At 44.3% G+C, this 18,754-nt stretch overlaps 1 protein-coding gene across 2 annotated transcripts in view; it reads right to left on the reverse strand.

Annotated features, from left to right (window-relative positions):
* Positions 1-517: 517 nt before the first annotated feature.
* Positions 518-18,754, reverse strand: part of LOC141076091 (uncharacterized) — a 53,092-nt gene continuing 34,855 nt past the window's right edge. For both annotated transcript variants that reach the window (XM_073563350.1, XM_073563351.1), the window contains exons 2-7: positions 15,772-15,903; positions 12,114-12,293; positions 11,907-12,030; positions 11,648-11,736; positions 11,407-11,539; positions 518-1,843 (exon numbers count right to left, since the gene is read on the reverse strand). In XM_073563350.1, the coding sequence (XP_073419451.1) occupies positions 642-1,843; positions 11,407-11,539; positions 11,648-11,736; positions 11,907-12,030; positions 12,114-12,293; positions 15,772-15,903 (1,860 nt within the window). In that variant the 3' untranslated portion in view covers positions 518-641. The remainder of the gene's footprint in view (positions 1,844-11,406; positions 11,540-11,647; positions 11,737-11,906; positions 12,031-12,113; positions 12,294-15,771; positions 15,904-18,754) is intronic.

Consider the following 18,754-nt stretch of genomic DNA (forward strand, 5'->3'; position numbering starts at 1 on the left):
GGGAGGACTTCTCAAAGATGTTCACTATTAGCAGTTTAGATACCACAAACTCTTCATGAATTGGGTGCTTTTCCATACCTGCACAGGACTGTACGAACACTACTCTATACGTTTTAGAGATACTTGTTAACAGCACATAATGCCTTCAGTTGCTGCTGAAATTTAATAAAATCTCCAGTTACTTTACCCAATCTTCCAGTTTTCCGACACCATCCTTGAACTAAGCTCTTGTTCTAACATCTTACAAAAGCCATTTTCTTATATGTTCTATTGAAACAGACTTTAAAAAAAAAAAAAAAAAAAAAAGGAAGAAAAGATAAAACCAATAGAAATTTTCAAAAATTGCTCCAGCTCAAAACAGAAAACATACATCCAGGTTTATCAATTAAAATTCCATCATCCAAACAGAAATAGTTGTGTGCCTGCTGCATTTCAAATCCTTTTTTTTCCTGTTTGGTTGGTGGGATTTCAATCAGTTCACTAAATGTTGATTGTTTTTTTCACGGTGAGCCTCAACTATTTTTTCAATTCTTTATTAGTGTGGACACTTAGCCAGTGCAGATTCCTTGCACAAACAAACCTATATAAATAAATGTGAGCTGGCGGTCTTTTTTCTGACTAGTACACACCATCTTCCACATCTATGTGTGCAAGGTGTGTGTGAGTTCATGTTTCAAAAGGCGTGCCTTCTGAATAAACCCCTTTCCGCATTCCATGCATGAAAAAGGTTTCTCTCCAGTGTGAATTTTTTTATGATCATTTAGTTCTGGCTTGGTCGTAAAACGTTTTAAACAGTCAGTGCACTCGAAAGGCTTTTCCCCAGTGTGAAACCTTTGATGTTTTACAAAGTCTGTCTTCCATGCAAAGCTTCGATTACATTCAGAACATGAAAATGGCTTCTCTCCAGTATGTGTTTTCTGATGTAAGACTAGATTTGATCTTGAGTAGAACGATTTACTGCATTCAGAACATGGATAAGGTTTCTCCCCTGTGTGGATCCTTTGATGTTTTACAAAATATGAAATGCTTGAAAACGCTTTCTGACACTCTGGACACTCATAAGGTTTCTCTCCTGTGTGGATTCTCTCATGGTTGACCAGATCAGATTTCCATACAAAACACTTGCCACATTCCGCACAGACATGTGGCTTCTGCCCAGCATGAATTTTTCGATGTAGCAGAACGTTCGAACTTGATGAAAAACATTTGCCACATTCAGCACAGGAGTATGGCTTCTCTCCTGTATGAGTTCTCTGATGTTTCACAAGATAGGACTTAATGGAAAAACATTTTCCACATTCAGAACATGTATATGGTTTTTCACCTGAGTGGATTCTCTCATGTACAACCAGATCTCCTTTCCAGGCAAATGTTTTCCCACATTCTGAACAGGAAAATGGTTTCTCCCCAGTGTGAATCTGTTGATGTTTTGAAAGATGCGAGCTTTTCTTAAAACATTTCCCACATTCTTGACAACAATATGGTTTTTCTCCAGTGTGAATTCTCTGATGGGAAATTAGATTTTCTTTTCGAGTTAGGCTTTTCCCACATTCTCCACAGGTAAATAGCCTTTTCCCAGCTTTCTGTCCTGAATTATTTGACAACATTAAAAGGTTGTCACCTTCTAGCGCTACACTTTGAATTTGACCTGTAGATTCTGAGTCACAGGCCACATAATCAGTGCCATTGAAAACATGAGGTGATGTATGCGCACTTTGACTAAGTGGGTTGAAATGAAAGAGGATGGGAAATTGGACTGGAGGATATTGTATATCATTTTCCATTTTGACATTTGCATACAACGTGTACGGTCTGTCCAAATTATTTGTTGAGGTAGACTCATCTGTAAAAAGAGGAGAATGGTAATGAAAACTTAACAGTGTCAGAAAAGGCATAATGTTGACCTAAATATATTTAAGCAACATCCCCAAGAGCTAGCCAACCTGTTTTCTCCTCCTCTTCTTCCAAGAGCCACAACATTTTTATTTTTCTGTAGACAGCTATATGAGGGTCTGTTTTTATATGAGGGTCTGTTTTTATATGAGGGTCTGTTTTTTGCAGCCGGACTTGTGGTTTTGAATGAGGCCATTAGTTATCACATTCAATGTGCTACAAAAAAAATATTACAAGCGTACAATTGTGGAGGAATATGCAATTGCCCAATTGGTTTTCTGTTTTTTTTTTGTTTTTTTAAAGAACAGAAAAACAAAACAAGAATAAAAACAAAAAACAACCTACTCTCAATTATGATTCTCCTGGTGAGTACCAGAACAGCGATACCAGACTTAGCTAGATTTTTCTAATATATATATATATATATATATATATATATATATATATATATATATATATATATACACACACACACACACACACACACACACACACACACACACAGTGTATATATATTTTGGTGTGTGTCGGCATAATATTTGTTATTTACTATCAATGGAGCTGGGAGGGCTTTTTTACTGTGATGAACTATGGCTTTATAGATATTACTACTTTTTTTTGTTCTTTATTTTTAACCACTTTAAGACCTTAGACGTAGCCATATGTCCAGGTCGCCTGGTCGTTAACTACCTTGGACGTATGGATACGTACAGGCAAATTTGTGCACACAGGGGCCGATTCTGACAGCTGGCACCTAGCTTTCAGTGGGTCTAGTTTCCAAAATGGGGTCACTTGTAGGCGGTTTCCACTCTTTAGGCACATCAGGGGCTCTCCAAACGCAATATGGTGTCCGTTAATTATTCCAGCAATTTTTGCATTACAAAAGTCAAATGGCGTTCCTTCCCTTCCGAGCCCTGTTATGTGCCCAAACAGTAGTTTTCCCCCACATATGGGGCATCGGTATGATCAAGAGAAATTGCATAACACAATTTGGGGTCCATTTTTTCCTGTTACCACTGTGAAAATAAAAAATAACTAGGGTCTAAAGTAAATTTTTGTGCCAAAATGTTAAATGTTCATTTTTTCCTTCCATATTCCAAAAATTCCTTTGAAGCACCTGAAGGATTAACTTTTCGAATGTGGTTTTGAGCACCTTGAAGGGTGCAGTTTTTAGAATGCTGTCACTTTTGGGGTATTTTCTGTCATATAGGCCCCCCAATGTCACTTCAAATATGATGTGGTCCATAAAAAAATGGTTTTGTAAATTTTGTTGGAAAAATGAGAAATCGCTGGTCAACTTCTAACCCTTATAATTTCCTAACAAAAAAATATGTTTCAAAAATTGTGCTGATGTAAAGACATTTTGGAAATATCACTAACTAGTTTGTAGTTTGTGTGACATAATTGTGATTTAAGGGGCGAAAGGAAGGCGATTAAAACTTTTAAAAACTTTTGTTTTTACATTTTATTTTTTAGTCCCTGTAGGAACTTGAACCTGCGATCATCCAATTGCTTATTCACAATACCACAGTGTGAAAATTCATTCAGTGGAGCATCAAGATAGGAGCAACGGAGTCCTTCAGTAAGCCCCAGCTGGTACAGTAACACATCAGCACCTCATCATCACATTATAAGGTGCCAACGAGAGTCAATGTAGGTGTTCCATTTAAGTGCTACTGTTAGGGTACGTTCCCACGGTCAGTAAACGACGCGGGTTGGAAGCTGCGTACATCCGCAGGGTCCAGATGTTACAGCACAGTGGATGAGATTTCAAGAAATCCCACGTCCACTATGCATGCACAGACGCCCGTGGATCACCTGCGGGTATGGACATGCGGCGCGTCTTTCCAGCGAGTCTAAAGTGCTGCCAAATACCGACCGTATGCACCAGGCCTTAGAGTTTGACAGAAGTGTTTAAATGATTGATAGCAGCAGTAGAGACAGAGCTCTGGCCATGACCATTATGAGATGGATGCTGGCTTTTACTCTAATCTGTATCCGCCATGTGTGGAAAGAGCTCAGCTCCACATGCAATCATGTACATGATATTGTGTTAAGGGGTTAAAAGGGATAACCATCACCTCCAGAAAAGCAGATCTATAAGTAATCTGAAGGTAAATAGCATTTAACTAAGGTCTGCCTGGAGCAGCGGCTACAGGGAGAAAATGAAGCTATATCCTCTCTGTCGCAGCTCGCTTCCAGTCATCGAGTAGGTCAGTGAGATGCAAAGTCATCGCTCACTATACAGTGACCCCGCTGTAATCACTAAGCACATTCATAGCTCTCTGTGTGAAGGGCAGGCTATCAATTAATGAGGTCTCATTCAAATGTCCATGTGTTTTTTTTCCATGGATACAACATACAGTGGGGAAAAAAAGTATTTAGTCAGTCAGCAATAGTGCAAGTTCCACCACTTAAAAGATGAGAGGCGTCTGTAATTTACATCATAGGTAGACCTCAACTATGGGAGACAAACTGAGAAAAAAAAATCCAGAAAATCACATTGTCTGTTTTTTTTTCATTTTATTTGCATATTATGGTGGAAAATAAGTATTTGGTCAGAAACAAAATTTCATCTCAATACTTTGTGATATATCCTTTGTTGGCAATGACAGAGGTCAAACGTTTTCTGTAAGTCTTCACAAGGTTGCCACACACTGTTGTTGGTATGTTGGCCCATTCCTCCATGCAGATCTCCTCTAGAGCAGTGATGTTTTTGGCTTTTCGCTTGGCAACACGGACTTTCAACTCCCTCCAAAGGTTTTCTATAGGGTTGAGATCTGCTGACTGACTAAATACTTTTTTTCCCCACTGTATACCGATTATAATCTATGGTGCTAGTCACATGTCTGCTTTTTTGCACAGACCGCCTGTCCATGCAAAACTCATGTACATTGTTTTCCCGGCAAAGATGAAAAAAAAGGCCCATTAGAAGTCCACTTGCCTATCTTGCATTGTTGAGTAACACCTGCAATCTGTGACTAATTGCAGTACAGATTCAGTTTGTGGCATGTATAGCACCTCAGAAGCATGCTCACTTCACTCCAGAGCAAGGTAATGCGCTAACATGGTCTCCTCTGAGCACCCGGCAGTGTCGCGAATTCCTGAAGCACACTTCTTCTGATTGTCCAGCGCTCCTCTCTTGCTGCGTTCCAGCATCTCCAACTCATAGTGTGATGCCAGAATGAGAAACAGTGCGGAAAACAGTAAAGTCCACAGGTCAAACCATTCCCTTGCTCAGTAAGAATGTTCCCAAATTGCCGTCACTTCCACAAACGCAATCCATACTCCAATAGACAAGGTGTAGAGTTGTTACACGACACAAAAGCCTGGGGAAAACTTGGGGTTTGGAGACCATTTCATCATATATTTGAACAGATAAGAAGCCAAATTGCTGAACCCCTTAGTGACAGAGCCAGTTTGCAGCTTAATGACCAGGCCAACTCTTACAATTCTGACCAGTCACTTTATGAGGTTATAACTCTGGAACGCTTTAACGGATCCCGCTGATTCTGAGACTGTTTTTTTATGACATATTGTACTTCATGTCAGTGGTAACATTTCTCTGATATGTCTTGTGTTTATTTATGAAAAAAACCAGAAAATTTTGAAAATTTTGCAATTTTAAAACTTTAAATTTATCATGCTCGCCATGTCTGTTATGTCCGCCATGTCTGTTTTGCCTCATGACCCTGGAGCGGTGTGCACGCGCATCTCATGTCTGCTATCCTGCTTATTCCCTAGAGCAGTGTGCACACTCACCTCATGTCGGCTGAGCTGCAAGATGCCTGCGTTTCTGCTTTGCCTTCTGTGATCTTCTCATCATGTCTAAAATCCCTGATCATGTGACATTTCCTAAGAACCTGCACTGTCTGGTTCTGCAATCATCTCATCATGTCTGAAACTCTGATCATGTGACCTCTCCTAGGATCCTGCACTGTCTGGTTCTGCAATCATCTCGTCATGTCTGAAACCTTGATCATGTGACGTTTCCTAAGATCCTGCACTGTCTGGTTCTGTGATCATCTTGTCATCTGAACTAGGAAGTTCTTCCCTGGTCCTGACCCAGAAGAGGAGGTGCTATGCCCTATATTAGACTGCCCCTTCCTATGCTCAGGGCCTGTGTATTGTGTTGCTTCTCTGCATGGTTGTTTGGTCTGTGGGGTTGCTTGTGCCATGTTCGTCTTTGTCCTGCTTGGACTTGTAGTCCTTCTGTTATTCTCTGCCTTGCCTGTTTTTGCCATGTCTTGCCTTCGCTATACTCTGCCTTGTTCCTCCCTATGGTCTCAGTCTTTGCTTGCTCTGCCTCGCTTTCTCCTATGGTGCTCTGTAGTGCTCCCTGGCACACGCAACATTCCTCCTCTCTTTCCGTTTGTGCTCTTTTCCATGTCTAGTCCCAAGGCTTTGCCTTGGCCCGGCTCTGGGCTTCGGCCTACGCTCCGCTGCTAGCTCTGTTCTTGCTCTGACCTGATTCCGTGTTTCTGCCTATGCTTCCGTCCCTGGTTCTGTCCTCTGTTTAAGCCCTGCCTGGTTTCTTGTCTTGTCTTCCCTTGCTGCTTCGTATGCTCTTTGCATGCGCCTGGCCTTCCTAGCCTCCTGTTTGTGCCTCAGCTGTGCCCGCCCTAGCCGTGCCCGCCTGCTTGTGCCTCAGCCGTGCTTGTCGGTGACAGCTGTGTCGCCTGCCATGCCTCAGTCGGGTTCGCTAGAGTCTTGCCCGTCTGTCAGTGCCGCAGCCCGATCAGCTAGCCAGTGCCCCAGCCGTGTTCTCTGTGCTTCCTTGCCCCTCACGCTGTTTCTGCACTGTACTCTACGTGCTCTCTATAGCACGCGCAGGCCTCGCCTGCCCATGGCATACCTCCCCATGCTTCTTTAAAAGTGCGCGCAGTCTTTGCCATGTCCCCTGTCATGCCCTAACCCTGTCCTGGAACCCTGACCCTGGCGTGCCTCTCTGCACGCGCAGGACTCTGCCTCGCCTGACCCTGACGTGCCTCTCTGCATGCGCAGGACTCTGCCTCGCCTGACCCTGGCGTGCTTCTCTGCACGCGCAGGACTCTGCTTTGTTACCTTGTGCCTTGGCGTGTCTCTACACACGCACTCTGTCTTACCTTGTGCTTTGGCGTGTCTCTACACACGCACCCTGTCTTGTTTTGTGAACCCTGGCGTGTCCCCTACACACGCACCTAGCCTTGAACCCTGGCGTGTCCCCTACACACGCACCTAGCCTTGGACCTTGGCGTGCTCCCTAACACGCACCATGCCTGGATATCTGTCGTGCCTCCTTGCCTGAAACCTGATTTGCCTGCCGGATGCCCAGAACCTACCGATCGCTGCCAGAGATCGTAAACTGGATGACTGCGGCCTGATGTCCGGAGCTGATGTCCGCAGCCTGATGCCTTGATCATGTTGATCGTTGCCAGCGGTCCGGAGTCCGATGCCATTGTGCCTTTACCTGTACCTAGGCGTGCCACCTGACACGTACCATGCTATGGACCTTGGCGTGCCCACGCATGCACTTTGCACGTTTTGCTTGTTCTCACGTTTTTACACTGAATGTGATTCTGAAGTTATCCTAATGAAGATACCTTGCACCTACGTCTTGTCTTGTCTTGCTTCTTGCTCGTCCTGTTGCCAGACACTCAATAGTGTCCCCTGAGCCGGCCGTCTGGTCCAGCTGACGTGGTGGCTCACCCCCTTGGTCTTGCCCCTGACACTCCCTGTACAGGGGGTGGGTTCTCACTAGGTCAGCTCGCCCTAGGTAGGTGGGTGGGTGCCACGGCCCAGAGGGTCCACTCTAAAAAGGAAAATGGGCTCAGCAGAGGCTGAGTCCGTCACAAAATTTTTATGCCCTTAAATCAGAGAGATGTATCACACAAATTTCTTAATAAATAACATTTCCCACATGTCTACTTTACATCAGCACAATTTTGGAAACAAAATTTTTTTTTGTTAGGAAGTTATAAGGGTTAAAAGTTGACTAGTGATTTCTCATTTTCACAACAAAATTTACAAAACCATTTTTTTTTTAGGGACCACATCATATTTAAAAGTCATTTTGAGGGGTGTACAAGACAGAAAATACCCAAAAGTGACACCATTCTAAAAACTAGACCCCTCAAGGTGCTCAAAACCACATTCAAGAAGTTTATTACCCCTTTACGTGCTTCACAGGAACTAAAGCAATGTGGAAGGAAAAAAATTAACATTTAACTTTTTTTTGCAAAAAATTTACTTCAGAAACAATTTTTTTTTATTTTCACAAGTGTTAAAAGAGAAAATGAACCACAAAATTTGTTGTACAATTTCTCCTGAATAGGCTGATATCCAAAATGTGGGGGTAAACCACTTTTTCAGCGCACGGCAGAGCTCGCAAGGGAGGGAGCGCCGTTTGACTTTTTCAACGCAGAATTGGCTGGAATTGAGATCGGATGCCATATTGCGTTCGGAGAGCCCCTGATGTTCCTAAACAGTGGAAACCCTCCACAAGTGACCCCATTTTGGAAACTAGACCCATTAAGGAACTTTTCTAGATGTGTGGTGAGCACTTTGAACCTTCAAGTGCTTCACAGAAGTTTGTAACGTAGAGCCGTGAAAATAAAAAATCATTTTTTTTCCACAAAAATGATCTTTTTGCCCCCAAATTTTTATTTCTACAAGGGTAACAGGAGAAATCATACCCCCACACTTGTTGTGCGATTTGTCCCGTGTACGCTGATACCCCATATGTGGGGGTAAACCACTGTTTGGGCGCACGGCAGAGCTCAGAAGGGAAGGAGTACCGTTTGACTTTTTCAATACAGAATTGGCTGGAATTGAGATTGGACGCCATGTCGCTTTTGGAGAGCCCTGGTGTGCCTAAACAGTGAAAAAAAAAACCACAAGTGACACTATTTTGGAAACTAGACCCCTTAAGGAACTTATCTAGATGTGTGGTGAGCACTTTGAACCCCCAAGTGCTTCACAGAAGTTTATAACGCAGAGCACTGAAAATAAAATAATCACTTTTTTTTCCTCAACAATGATAATTTAGCCCGCTATGTTTTATTTTCCCAAGGGTAACAGGAGAAATTGGACCACAAAAGTTGTGCAATTTGTCCAGAGTACGATGATACCCAATATGTGGGGGGGGAACCACTGTTTGGGAGCATGGGAGAGCTCGGAAGGGAAGGAGTGCCATTTTGGAATGGAGACTTTGATGGAATGGTCTGCGGGCGTCATGTTGCGTTTGCAGAGCCACTGATGTGCCTAAACAGTATAAACCCCCCACAAGTGACCCCATTTTGGAAAATAGACATTATGTGGAAACATAATAAAGAAGCATTTTACCATCCCATTTTAACTTTTGCGCTCCTTCAAGACCGGGTTTTGCACTGAACTGCAATCAACTGTCTCACTTTCTCCTCTCCTGAGGTGCCCGGCAGGAGCAGCATTTCCTCTTAACGTAAGGCTGGCGCTCTGTTACTGACCGTCCTTTATACCATTGTCACATTTTGGAAACTAGACCCCTGAAGGAGCTTATCTAGATATGTGGTGAGCACTTTGAACCCCCAAGTGCTTCACAGAAGTTTATAAACGCAGAGCCGTGAAAATAAAAAATCATTTTTTTTCCCTCAAATGATTTTTTAGCCCGCTCTTTTTTATTTTCCAAAAGGGTAACAGGAGAAATTGGACGACAAAAGTTGTTGTGCAATTTGTCCTGAGTACGCTGATACCCTATTTGTGGGGGGGGGACCACTGTTTGGGCGCATGGGAGAGCTCGGAAGAGGAGCGCCATTTTGGAATGCAGACTTTGATGGAATGGTCTGTAGGCGTCATGTTGCATTTGCAGAACCCCTGATGTGCCTAAACAGTAAAAACCCCCCACAAGAGACCCCATTTTGGAAACTAGACCCCCCCAAGGAGATTATCTAGATGTGTGGTGAGCACTTTGAACCCCCAAGTGCTTCACAGAAGTTTATAACGCTTAGCCGTGAAAATAAAAAGTCTTTTAGTTTTCCACAAAAGTGTTTTTTTAGCCCCCAATTTTTTTATTTTCCCAAGGGTAACAGGAGCAATTAGACCCCCAAAGTTGTTAAATAGTGGAAACCCCTCAATTCTTGCTACAACCCAAATCCCAACACACCCCTAACCTTAATCCCTAATCCTAATTCACCCTAACCCGAATTCTAACCCTAACCCTAATTCCAACCCTAACCCTAGCCCTAATGGAAAAATGAAAAAAAAAATATTTTCTTTATTTCATTATGTTTGCCTAACTAAGGGGGTGATAAATGGGGGGGGTTATTTACTATTTTCTTTATTTTGATCACTATGATAGTTTATCATAGTGATAAAAATGAATGAATGGAATCTGACAGCCAGCAGATTCGCGGCGGGCGCACTGCGCCCGCCATTTTCTTCCGGATCCAAGATGTCGCCGCCGGGACAGAGAACCACCGGGAGGGAATCCAGAACCATCGGGAGGTACAGGGGGGGGGGGGGGGGGGAGGAAGTCAGGTACCCTATTTCTCTCTCCTCTGATGTGCGATCACATCAGAGGAAAGAGAAATTAAATGCAAAATCGCAGCTTTTTTTGCGATCGCCATTATAGGGTTAATAACGGCGATCGCAAAAGCGGGGTCGGTAAAAACCGACCCGATTCATGTTCTCTGGGGTCTCGGCTACCCCCGGCAGCCGAGACCCCGGAAAAAATCAGACACTGGGGGGCGCTATTTACTTACTCCACAGCGCCGTGAATTAACGGCGCTGTGGTTTAAGTACCCTTAATTACCGCCGTTAAAAGGCGTATAATGAAGTTAATGAAGGGAGTAATAAATTGTCAACGCAGATGCTACTGCCAATCTAATTATTGACATCGGCCATAGGTGAACGAAGTTAAGCTACTCTAAGGACTGCAGGCATTTTTTTTCTTTAATGGGGTATTCCCGTCTCCAAGATCCTATCCTAATATGTAGTAGGTGTAATATTAATATCAGCAAATACCTCTCTAGTTAGAAATGAGGTATAGTTTTACAGATTTGCTATGTCACTTACCTCATGTGCAGGCATTGCAGGACCTTATGTATCCATGATAACGTCCACTAGCTCGGATACCATGGATACCTAGGGTTCTGCAATGCCTGCACATGAGGAAAGAGACTTAGGTATACATAGGTATTTGCTAATATTATTACACCAACTACATACTGGGATAGGATATTGGTGATGGAAATACCCCTTTAAGCACTGCTGCTCTTCGAAGCACAAATCTTATTTTTTTCTCTAAATCTAGCCGTATGTTTGTTCTTGTAGTCTTCAGTGGCATCATTTCAGAGTACATAATAGCTTGATAACCTTTATTAATTTCTAAGTCTAGAAAAAAAAAAGCAGGAGCCAAAGAAAACAGATACACAACATTTACTGAGAGTATGTGTCTTCCGAAACTCAAGCGAGAGAAGCCCCTGAATCAATACTTTGGACCCGCCCGTACAGTGAGAAATAATGCAGTCTGTGTACTCCGTGTTGATTATTACCCACCTGGATGCATACATATAGGCATCTCCTCCTCCTTATACTGTGTGTTACCAATCATGTACATCTCATCATCATCATCATCATCATCTTCCGCCTCAATCTGAGATCCGACCACAACTTCTCTCATGGAAACATCCTGCACCCATATACAAAAAAAAAAAGTATCTTTACTAAAAAATTATTTGGTAGCAAATATTTTGTAAAAAGGCCTATATACCCACAGGGTTCCCATTTATTTAAATACCTCATAATAAGGAAGGTTCTCGTTTTCTTTACAGTGGGGATAATATGGAGTGGGACATCTCTCTGGTGTACTTCTCTTACTGGAACCATCTGGAGAGGACAATACACTTATATGCTTATATAATGAGCCTTTTGGAAAACGTAAGCAACAACCTGATTCCTGATTGCCATAGCCAGTACTTAATTTTCCATTGCATTAGTTTGATACAGTTCCTATTTTTTTTTATATAGGGTTTATTGTGTCTAGGTAAGATTCTTACATGTTGCAGTAAGGATACGGTGGGTCTCCATAATACTGTCCTCATACAGATCCTTATGATCTTCTATGTACTCCCACTCCTCCATGGAGAAATAGACGGAGACATCCTGACACCTTATAGGAACCTGACACACAATGACATAACCATCAGCCAGATACCACCAGTGTTGTTACTGTATAATGTCCCAGTATTCCCAGCAGCGCTCACCTCCCCAGTCAGCAGATGGATGATCTTGTTGGTGAGGTCCAGGATCTTTTGCTCATGTAATAGTGACTGGTGAGGTGACTCTCTCATAAGGTTCTGGTTTTTCTCCAGCTTTTCTGATTCATGGAAGATGTTCTGATTTTTCACAGGATCAGTAGATTCCTTTTTTATAGGCATATAGTCCTGTTACAATAACAAGAGATCCAAAATATACAGTGACATATTCCTCAGCAGTGCACTATGATTTCACTTTATTATTGAGTCTCTTATCGTTTCATTTATGTCAGACCTTCATTAAAAGAATTGTTCAACATTCACCGGAGGCATGGATCGCTACAAAATAACAGATGGGGCTAACAGAATACCTCCATGATCCAGCACAGGCCTCTCAAGATGTCAGCGATGCTTCTACACAGACTTACTGACAATTATTAATGCGGCTAAATAGAGCTGTAAGAGGTGCAATAAATGACAATTAGTAAGCATTTTAGGGTATTAAAGCAAGAAAGTAGTGACAAGGCATTAAATAACTATAGCAAAAAAAAAAAAACAAATCAAGGCAGCAAAGATTGAGAATAACAAATGAGTATTTCTAAGTAAAAATATTCTTTCAGCTACATAAACAGTAAGAAACTCAAAGATGATAGTGTTGCCCCCTTGAAAATAAGGGTAAATGTTAGAAGAATATGAGGAAAAGGCCGATCTGCTTTGTCTCTACAGTATTTACAAAAGAAAATCCCATGATAGACAACATGATCAAGGATACTAGAAATTCTACATTAAATGTCACCTGCTTAACCCAGCAGGAAGTACGGCACCGCCTCAAAATAACTAAAAAAGACAAATCACCGGGCCCGGATGGAATACATCGCCAAGAGTTGCAGTAATTAGGTACCGTGATTGACAGGCCATTATTTCTAATACGAACAGATTCCATATTACAGGGTCTGTACCACAGGACTGGCGTATAGCAAATGTGGTGCCAATATCCAAAAAGGGGACAAAAACTGAACTTGGAAATTATAGGCAGCTTCGTTTAACCTCTACTGTGGGTAAAATCGTTGAAGGTTTCCTAAAGGATACTATCCTGGAGTATCTCAATAAGAATAACTGCATCAACATGGGTTTACTTATTATTACTATTATTTATTTATATAGCACCATTGGTTCCATGGTGCTGTACATGAGAAGGGGTTACATACAGATTACAGATATCACTTACAGTAAACACACAGACTGATATAGAGGGGAGAGAGGACCCTGCCCTTTCGGGCTTACATGCTACAGGATGGTGGGGAAAGACAGTAGGTTGGGGGGTTACAGCAGTTCCAGTGATGGTGAGGCGGTAGCTCCAGTAGTGGTGAGAAGGCAGTGGGGATCACTGCAGGCTGTAGGCTTTCCAGAAGAGGTGGGTTTTCAGGTTCCGTCTGAAGGATCCGAGTGTGGTTGATAGCCGGACGTGTTGGGGCAGGGAATTCCAGAGGATGGGGGCTATTCGGGAGAAGTCTTGGAGGCGGTTGGGTGAGGAGCGAATAAGTGTGGAGGAGAGAAGGAGGTCTTGGGAGGACCGGAGATTCCTTGAGGGAAGGTATCTGGAGATTAGTTCAGAGATATATGGAGGAGACAGGTTGTAGATGGCCTTGTTGGTCAGTATTAGTAATTTGATACTGGATAAGCTGAGGGAATGGGAGCCAGTGAAGAGATTTGCAGAGGGGAGAAGTGGAGGAGTAGCGAGGAGAGAGATGAATTAGTCGGGCGGCAGAGTTGAGAATGGACTGGAGAGGTGCAAGGGTGTTAGCAGGGAGGCCACAGAAAAGGATGTTGCAATAGTCGAGGCAGGAGATGATGAGGGCATGCACAAGCATTTTAGTAGATTGAGGGTTTATAAGGGATTGGTCCTGTCTGACTAATCTGATCAGCTTCTACGAGGAGGCGAGTTCCAGACTGGACCAAGGAAATGCAATGGATGTTGTCTACATGGATTTTTCAAAGGCATCTGATATGGTGCCACACAAAAGGTTGGTACATAAAAAGACAATAATGGGATTAGGGGAAAATATGTGTAAGTGGGTTAAAAACTGGCTCAGTTACAGAAAACAAAGGGTGGTTATTCTGTTGTTCTGGCACCTCAGGGGATCTGCCAATGCAACACTGCACCCTTAAACCAGTCCAGAAAAATTTGAACTCCAGTATGGCCCTTCTTCCCTTCTGAGCTTTGCACTATGCCTCAAAAGTACACTGCTCAAAAAAATAGCTGCACTACCTGAGCCACTTGTGTGGGTTGTAGAGTCCATCTCATGCTACCACGAGTGTGAAAGCACAACCAACATTCAAAAATGACCAAAACATCAGCCAGAAAGCATTGGTACTGAGATGTGGTCTGTGGTCCCCACCTACAGAACCACTCCTTTATTGAGGGTGTCTTGATAATTGTCAATAATTTCCATCTGTTGTCAATTCCATTTGCACAACAGCATGTGAAATTGATTGTCAATCAGTGTTGCCTCCTAAGTGGACAGTTTGATTTCACAGAAGTTTGATTTACTTGGAGTTATATTCTGTTGTTTAAGTGTTCCCTTTATTTTTTTGAGCAGTGTAGTTTACCTTTACCCATATATATGGGGTATCGTGTGCTCAGTAGAAATTGTGCAACAAATTTTGGGGTCGATTTTCTCCTGCTATCCTTGTTCAAATTAAAAAAAATTGGTACTTCAACAACATTTTTATGGAAAAAATATTTTTTTATCATTTTCACAGATCAAAGTTGTAAAACATCTGTGAAGAACATGGGAGTGCAAGGTGCTCACCCTTCATCTAGATACATTCATTGAGGGGTCTAATTTGCAAAGTGGGGTCACTTGGGGAGGGTTTAAACTTTTTAGGCACATCAGAGGCTCTCCAAACGCGACATTCGCAGACCATTCCATTAAAGTCTGTGTTTCAAAACAACACTCCTTCCATGCGCCCAAACGGTAGTTTTCCCCCACATATGGGGTATCAGCGTGCTCAGGAGAACATGTCAACGTATGTTCATAAGAGATCATGATTTTATGCCACAGGAGATCAGGAATTATGTGTAGCATAGGTGATCAGAGGATCGCGGCTTCAAGTCTCCTAATGAGACTATTGAAACAAGTAAAAAAATGTTTTTAAAAATATTTAAAAAAAAAAAAACAACAAGTTAAAAATCACGCCACCTTTTACACCATTTTACATCCATGTGCTCCTAATGACCTGGAGTATCATAATGGCAGGTCAGTTTTAGCATTTAGTGAACATAGTAAATAAAAAACAATATCGGAATTGCACTTTTTTTGCAAATTCACCACATTTGGAATTTTTTCCAGTTTTCCAGTACATTACTGGGCAAAAATCAATGGTGTCTTTCTAAAGTACAACTTGTCCAACAAATAACAAATCCTCATATGGCTATATTGACGTAAGAAAAAAAAATTATATTATATTATATACTGTATAATGGCTCTGTGAAGAAGGGGAGCGAAAAATTATAACAGAACTCCGACCTGGGGTGAAGGGGTTAAATGTTGATCAATCTCTTTAAAAAGGATAAAAGCTAATGATATAATGCCCACGATCCCTCATCTCTGGTATATTATAGTTAATATGGCAGCTACATGACATTAATCAGAGCATTCCTCACCTCTCCAGTCAGCAGGTATATGATCTCCAGAGTGAGCGTTAACAACCTCTCAGTCATGTCATTCCTAGTCTTGTCCATCCTGAAGACCATGAGACTGGACCCGGGTCTGAGATCGTTCGGAGATATCAGCAGCTAGAAACACAATTTGTAGAGTATAAAAATGTATTTGTACATTAAGTGTGATGTCCCATCTTGGCCATTTATACACAGCCACAGCATATGCCATAAAGGTGTGATAGATGGGGAACCCACCTCTGGGACCCGCATCTATCTCTAGAATGCCCCCCCATCAGACTCCTCTAGGAATGGAATGTTGGTTATTGCATGTGCAGTTGTCCCTCTTTACTTGTATGGGAATTACAAAAATTGTCAAAAAACACTTGTTAGGCGTCGGATTCCTGGCACTGCACAGCGGGAATCCAGAGCCAGACATCCTGCGGTCTCCCATTCTCCTCCGACCGCTCGGACTCCTGCTCAGCAATCTCGGCGAACCAGGCATTCCCCGCAGACTCGTTCTGTGAGCCTGGATGTTGCTGCCACCTCTGGTGCAGCAATGATAACGCAACCTGCTTTGCAGGGAACTGCTCTAGAGGCTAAGTCCTCGCGCCGTGCGACTGGGCATGCCCGCAACTTGTCCTCTCAGTGGAGAGCAGGGGTCACATGTGAAGGTCCTATGTCGGATCTGATTGGTCCTTCCTATAGTACTGGAAGGTCCCGGAAGCGCATGGCTATAAAAAGCCTGCATGGCGGCTCGGCCATGCGCTAGTGTAGCATATTATGCTGTGTGTGTATGGTGATGGATGCATGGACTGGTGTCTGACTTATTATGAAACCCCTTCCCTCGGATATTACGAATGGTGACAGTATGTTGGGTTAGTCAGCTCCAGATTGTGGCAGGCTACACGCCACTGAGCCTTCCTCACCTACACTAGCGTCCGTCGGTGCCCGGCTCCTCCGGCATCGTCGCTTAGCGGCTTCAGTTACGGCCGCGCTGCAGTAGTAGCAGCTTTTGGTGTTCGCGGCTGCGACGCCACACGCCGGCTGACCTGTGCAGCTAACAGGTTCAGCCTTTACGTCTAAGTTCATACTTTGGCGTCTCTGTGACTAAACAGAGTCCGCTCTCAGGCTCTCGGGTGACGTTAACCCGAGCGCTGTATCGCACTTCTAGCGTATCTGCCATTGTCCAGCAGCGGTCTTGTCATCTACCGCACGGTGGACCCCGGGCGGCGAACGCGCCTTCCATTATTTATATCTGGTGCGTTCCGCCGACCCTAACATTACACTAGCGCCAGGGTCTGGCTGGCAATGGCAGACGTGCAGCAGCTGCAGCGCTACATTCGGCAGCTGGAGAGCAGGTTGGCGGCTATTGAGAGCACCAACTCAGCTGCGAATGCTGCGCTAGCTGCTGCTCAGACAGTCGCTGAGGCTGTCTCACGTGCGCCCACACTTTTGCCCCTGCCGACAATGTCTCGCCTCCCGCTCCCCGATAAGTTTTCGGGTGATAGTGCCTCCTGTAGGGGATTCGTTAGTCAGTGCTCCATCCAGCTGGAGTTGCTGGCTGCACGGTTCCCTACGGAGCGGGCTAAGGTGGGATTTATTGTCTCTCTGTTGTCTGGCCGGGCATTACAGTGGGCCACGCCATTGTGGGAACGTGGTGATCCCGTGGTACAGGGGGCTGCTCAGTTCCTCGCGGCTCTGAAGCAAGTCTTCTTGGGACCACGGGTCACCCACGATACGGCTCTCCAACTGTTATCTTTAACACAAGGGTCACTTTCGGTTAGCCATCATGCTGTCCAGTTTCGGACACTGGCTTCCGAGTTAGAGTGGCCGGACAAAGTGTTGGTCCCGGTGTTTTGGAGAGGCCTGGCTGAGCACGTAAAAGATGCTCTAGCTACTAGGGAGATTCCCACCAGTTTGGAGGAGTTGATCGCCGTTTCCACCCGCATTGATCTCCGCTACACGGAGCGCGGGTTGGAACGAGCGCAATCCAAACGTAGGGTTAATTTGGCTCCCACCTTTACTGAGCCGCTGAAATTTCCCGCACAGGAGCACCTCTCCTCTGAGCCTATGGAGGTGTCTCGCACCGGCACTAAGTTGCGTCCGATGCGAACCTCTGTGCGCTGTTATCGGTGCCGACAGTTGGGCCACTCGGCTGGCACATGCCCTCAGCGGTCGAAAGGACGACCACGTTCAGTGGCCGTAGGTGGTGGTCAATCCAAGGTGGGACCCTTTTCACCCAAACCGGTGTTCCAGGGTACATTAGATAGTGGGTCCTCCTCCTGGGAGGCAGAGGTCACCCTGGATTCCGGGGCCGAGGGGAACTTTATGTCCTCGACTTTTGCCCAGAGACACGCTATCCCTCTGGTGATACTCCCCCAACCTCTGACCATCAGGGTGGTAAATGGGGCACCGTTACCATCTCAGGTGACCCATCAGACAGCCCCACTCGGACTCTCTATTTCACCCTCACATCGGGAGACTCTGTCCCTGCTAATTATGCCCAATGGCATCGATCAGGTGCTCCTCGGAGTTCCCTGGCTTCGTTGCCACTCCCCGCATATTGACTGGGCTTCAGGGAGGATACTGGGCTGGGGCAAGGACTGTGAGGGAAGGTGCCTGAGGGGCAGCGTTCAGGTGGCTTCCACAGAAGTGCCTGCGGATCTCTCCTCGCTCCCCAAACCCTACCACCATTACGCGGACGTCTTCTCTAAGAAGTCTGCGGAGACGCTCCCACCGCACCGTTCCTATGATTGCCCGATTGATCTCCTGCCAGGCACAGAGCCTCCCCGAGGCTGTGTTTACCCTTTATCACTCCCTGAGACGGAGGCTATGTCCCAGTATATCCGGGAGAACCTGGCTAGGGGTTTCATCAGAAAATCGGTGTCACCGGCTGGTGCCGGATTCTTCTTCGTACAGAAGAAGAACGGAGAGCTACGCCCCTGCATTGACTACTGAGGTCTCAATGCTATCACGGTTAAAAACA

This window comes from Dendrobates tinctorius, unplaced genomic scaffold (genome assembly GCF_039654945.1).
Source record: "Dendrobates tinctorius isolate UK_male_01 unplaced genomic scaffold, ASM3965494v1 ptg000387l, whole genome shotgun sequence".
In the NCBI taxonomy this organism is placed as follows: Eukaryota; Metazoa; Chordata; class Amphibia; order Anura; family Dendrobatidae; genus Dendrobates; species Dendrobates tinctorius.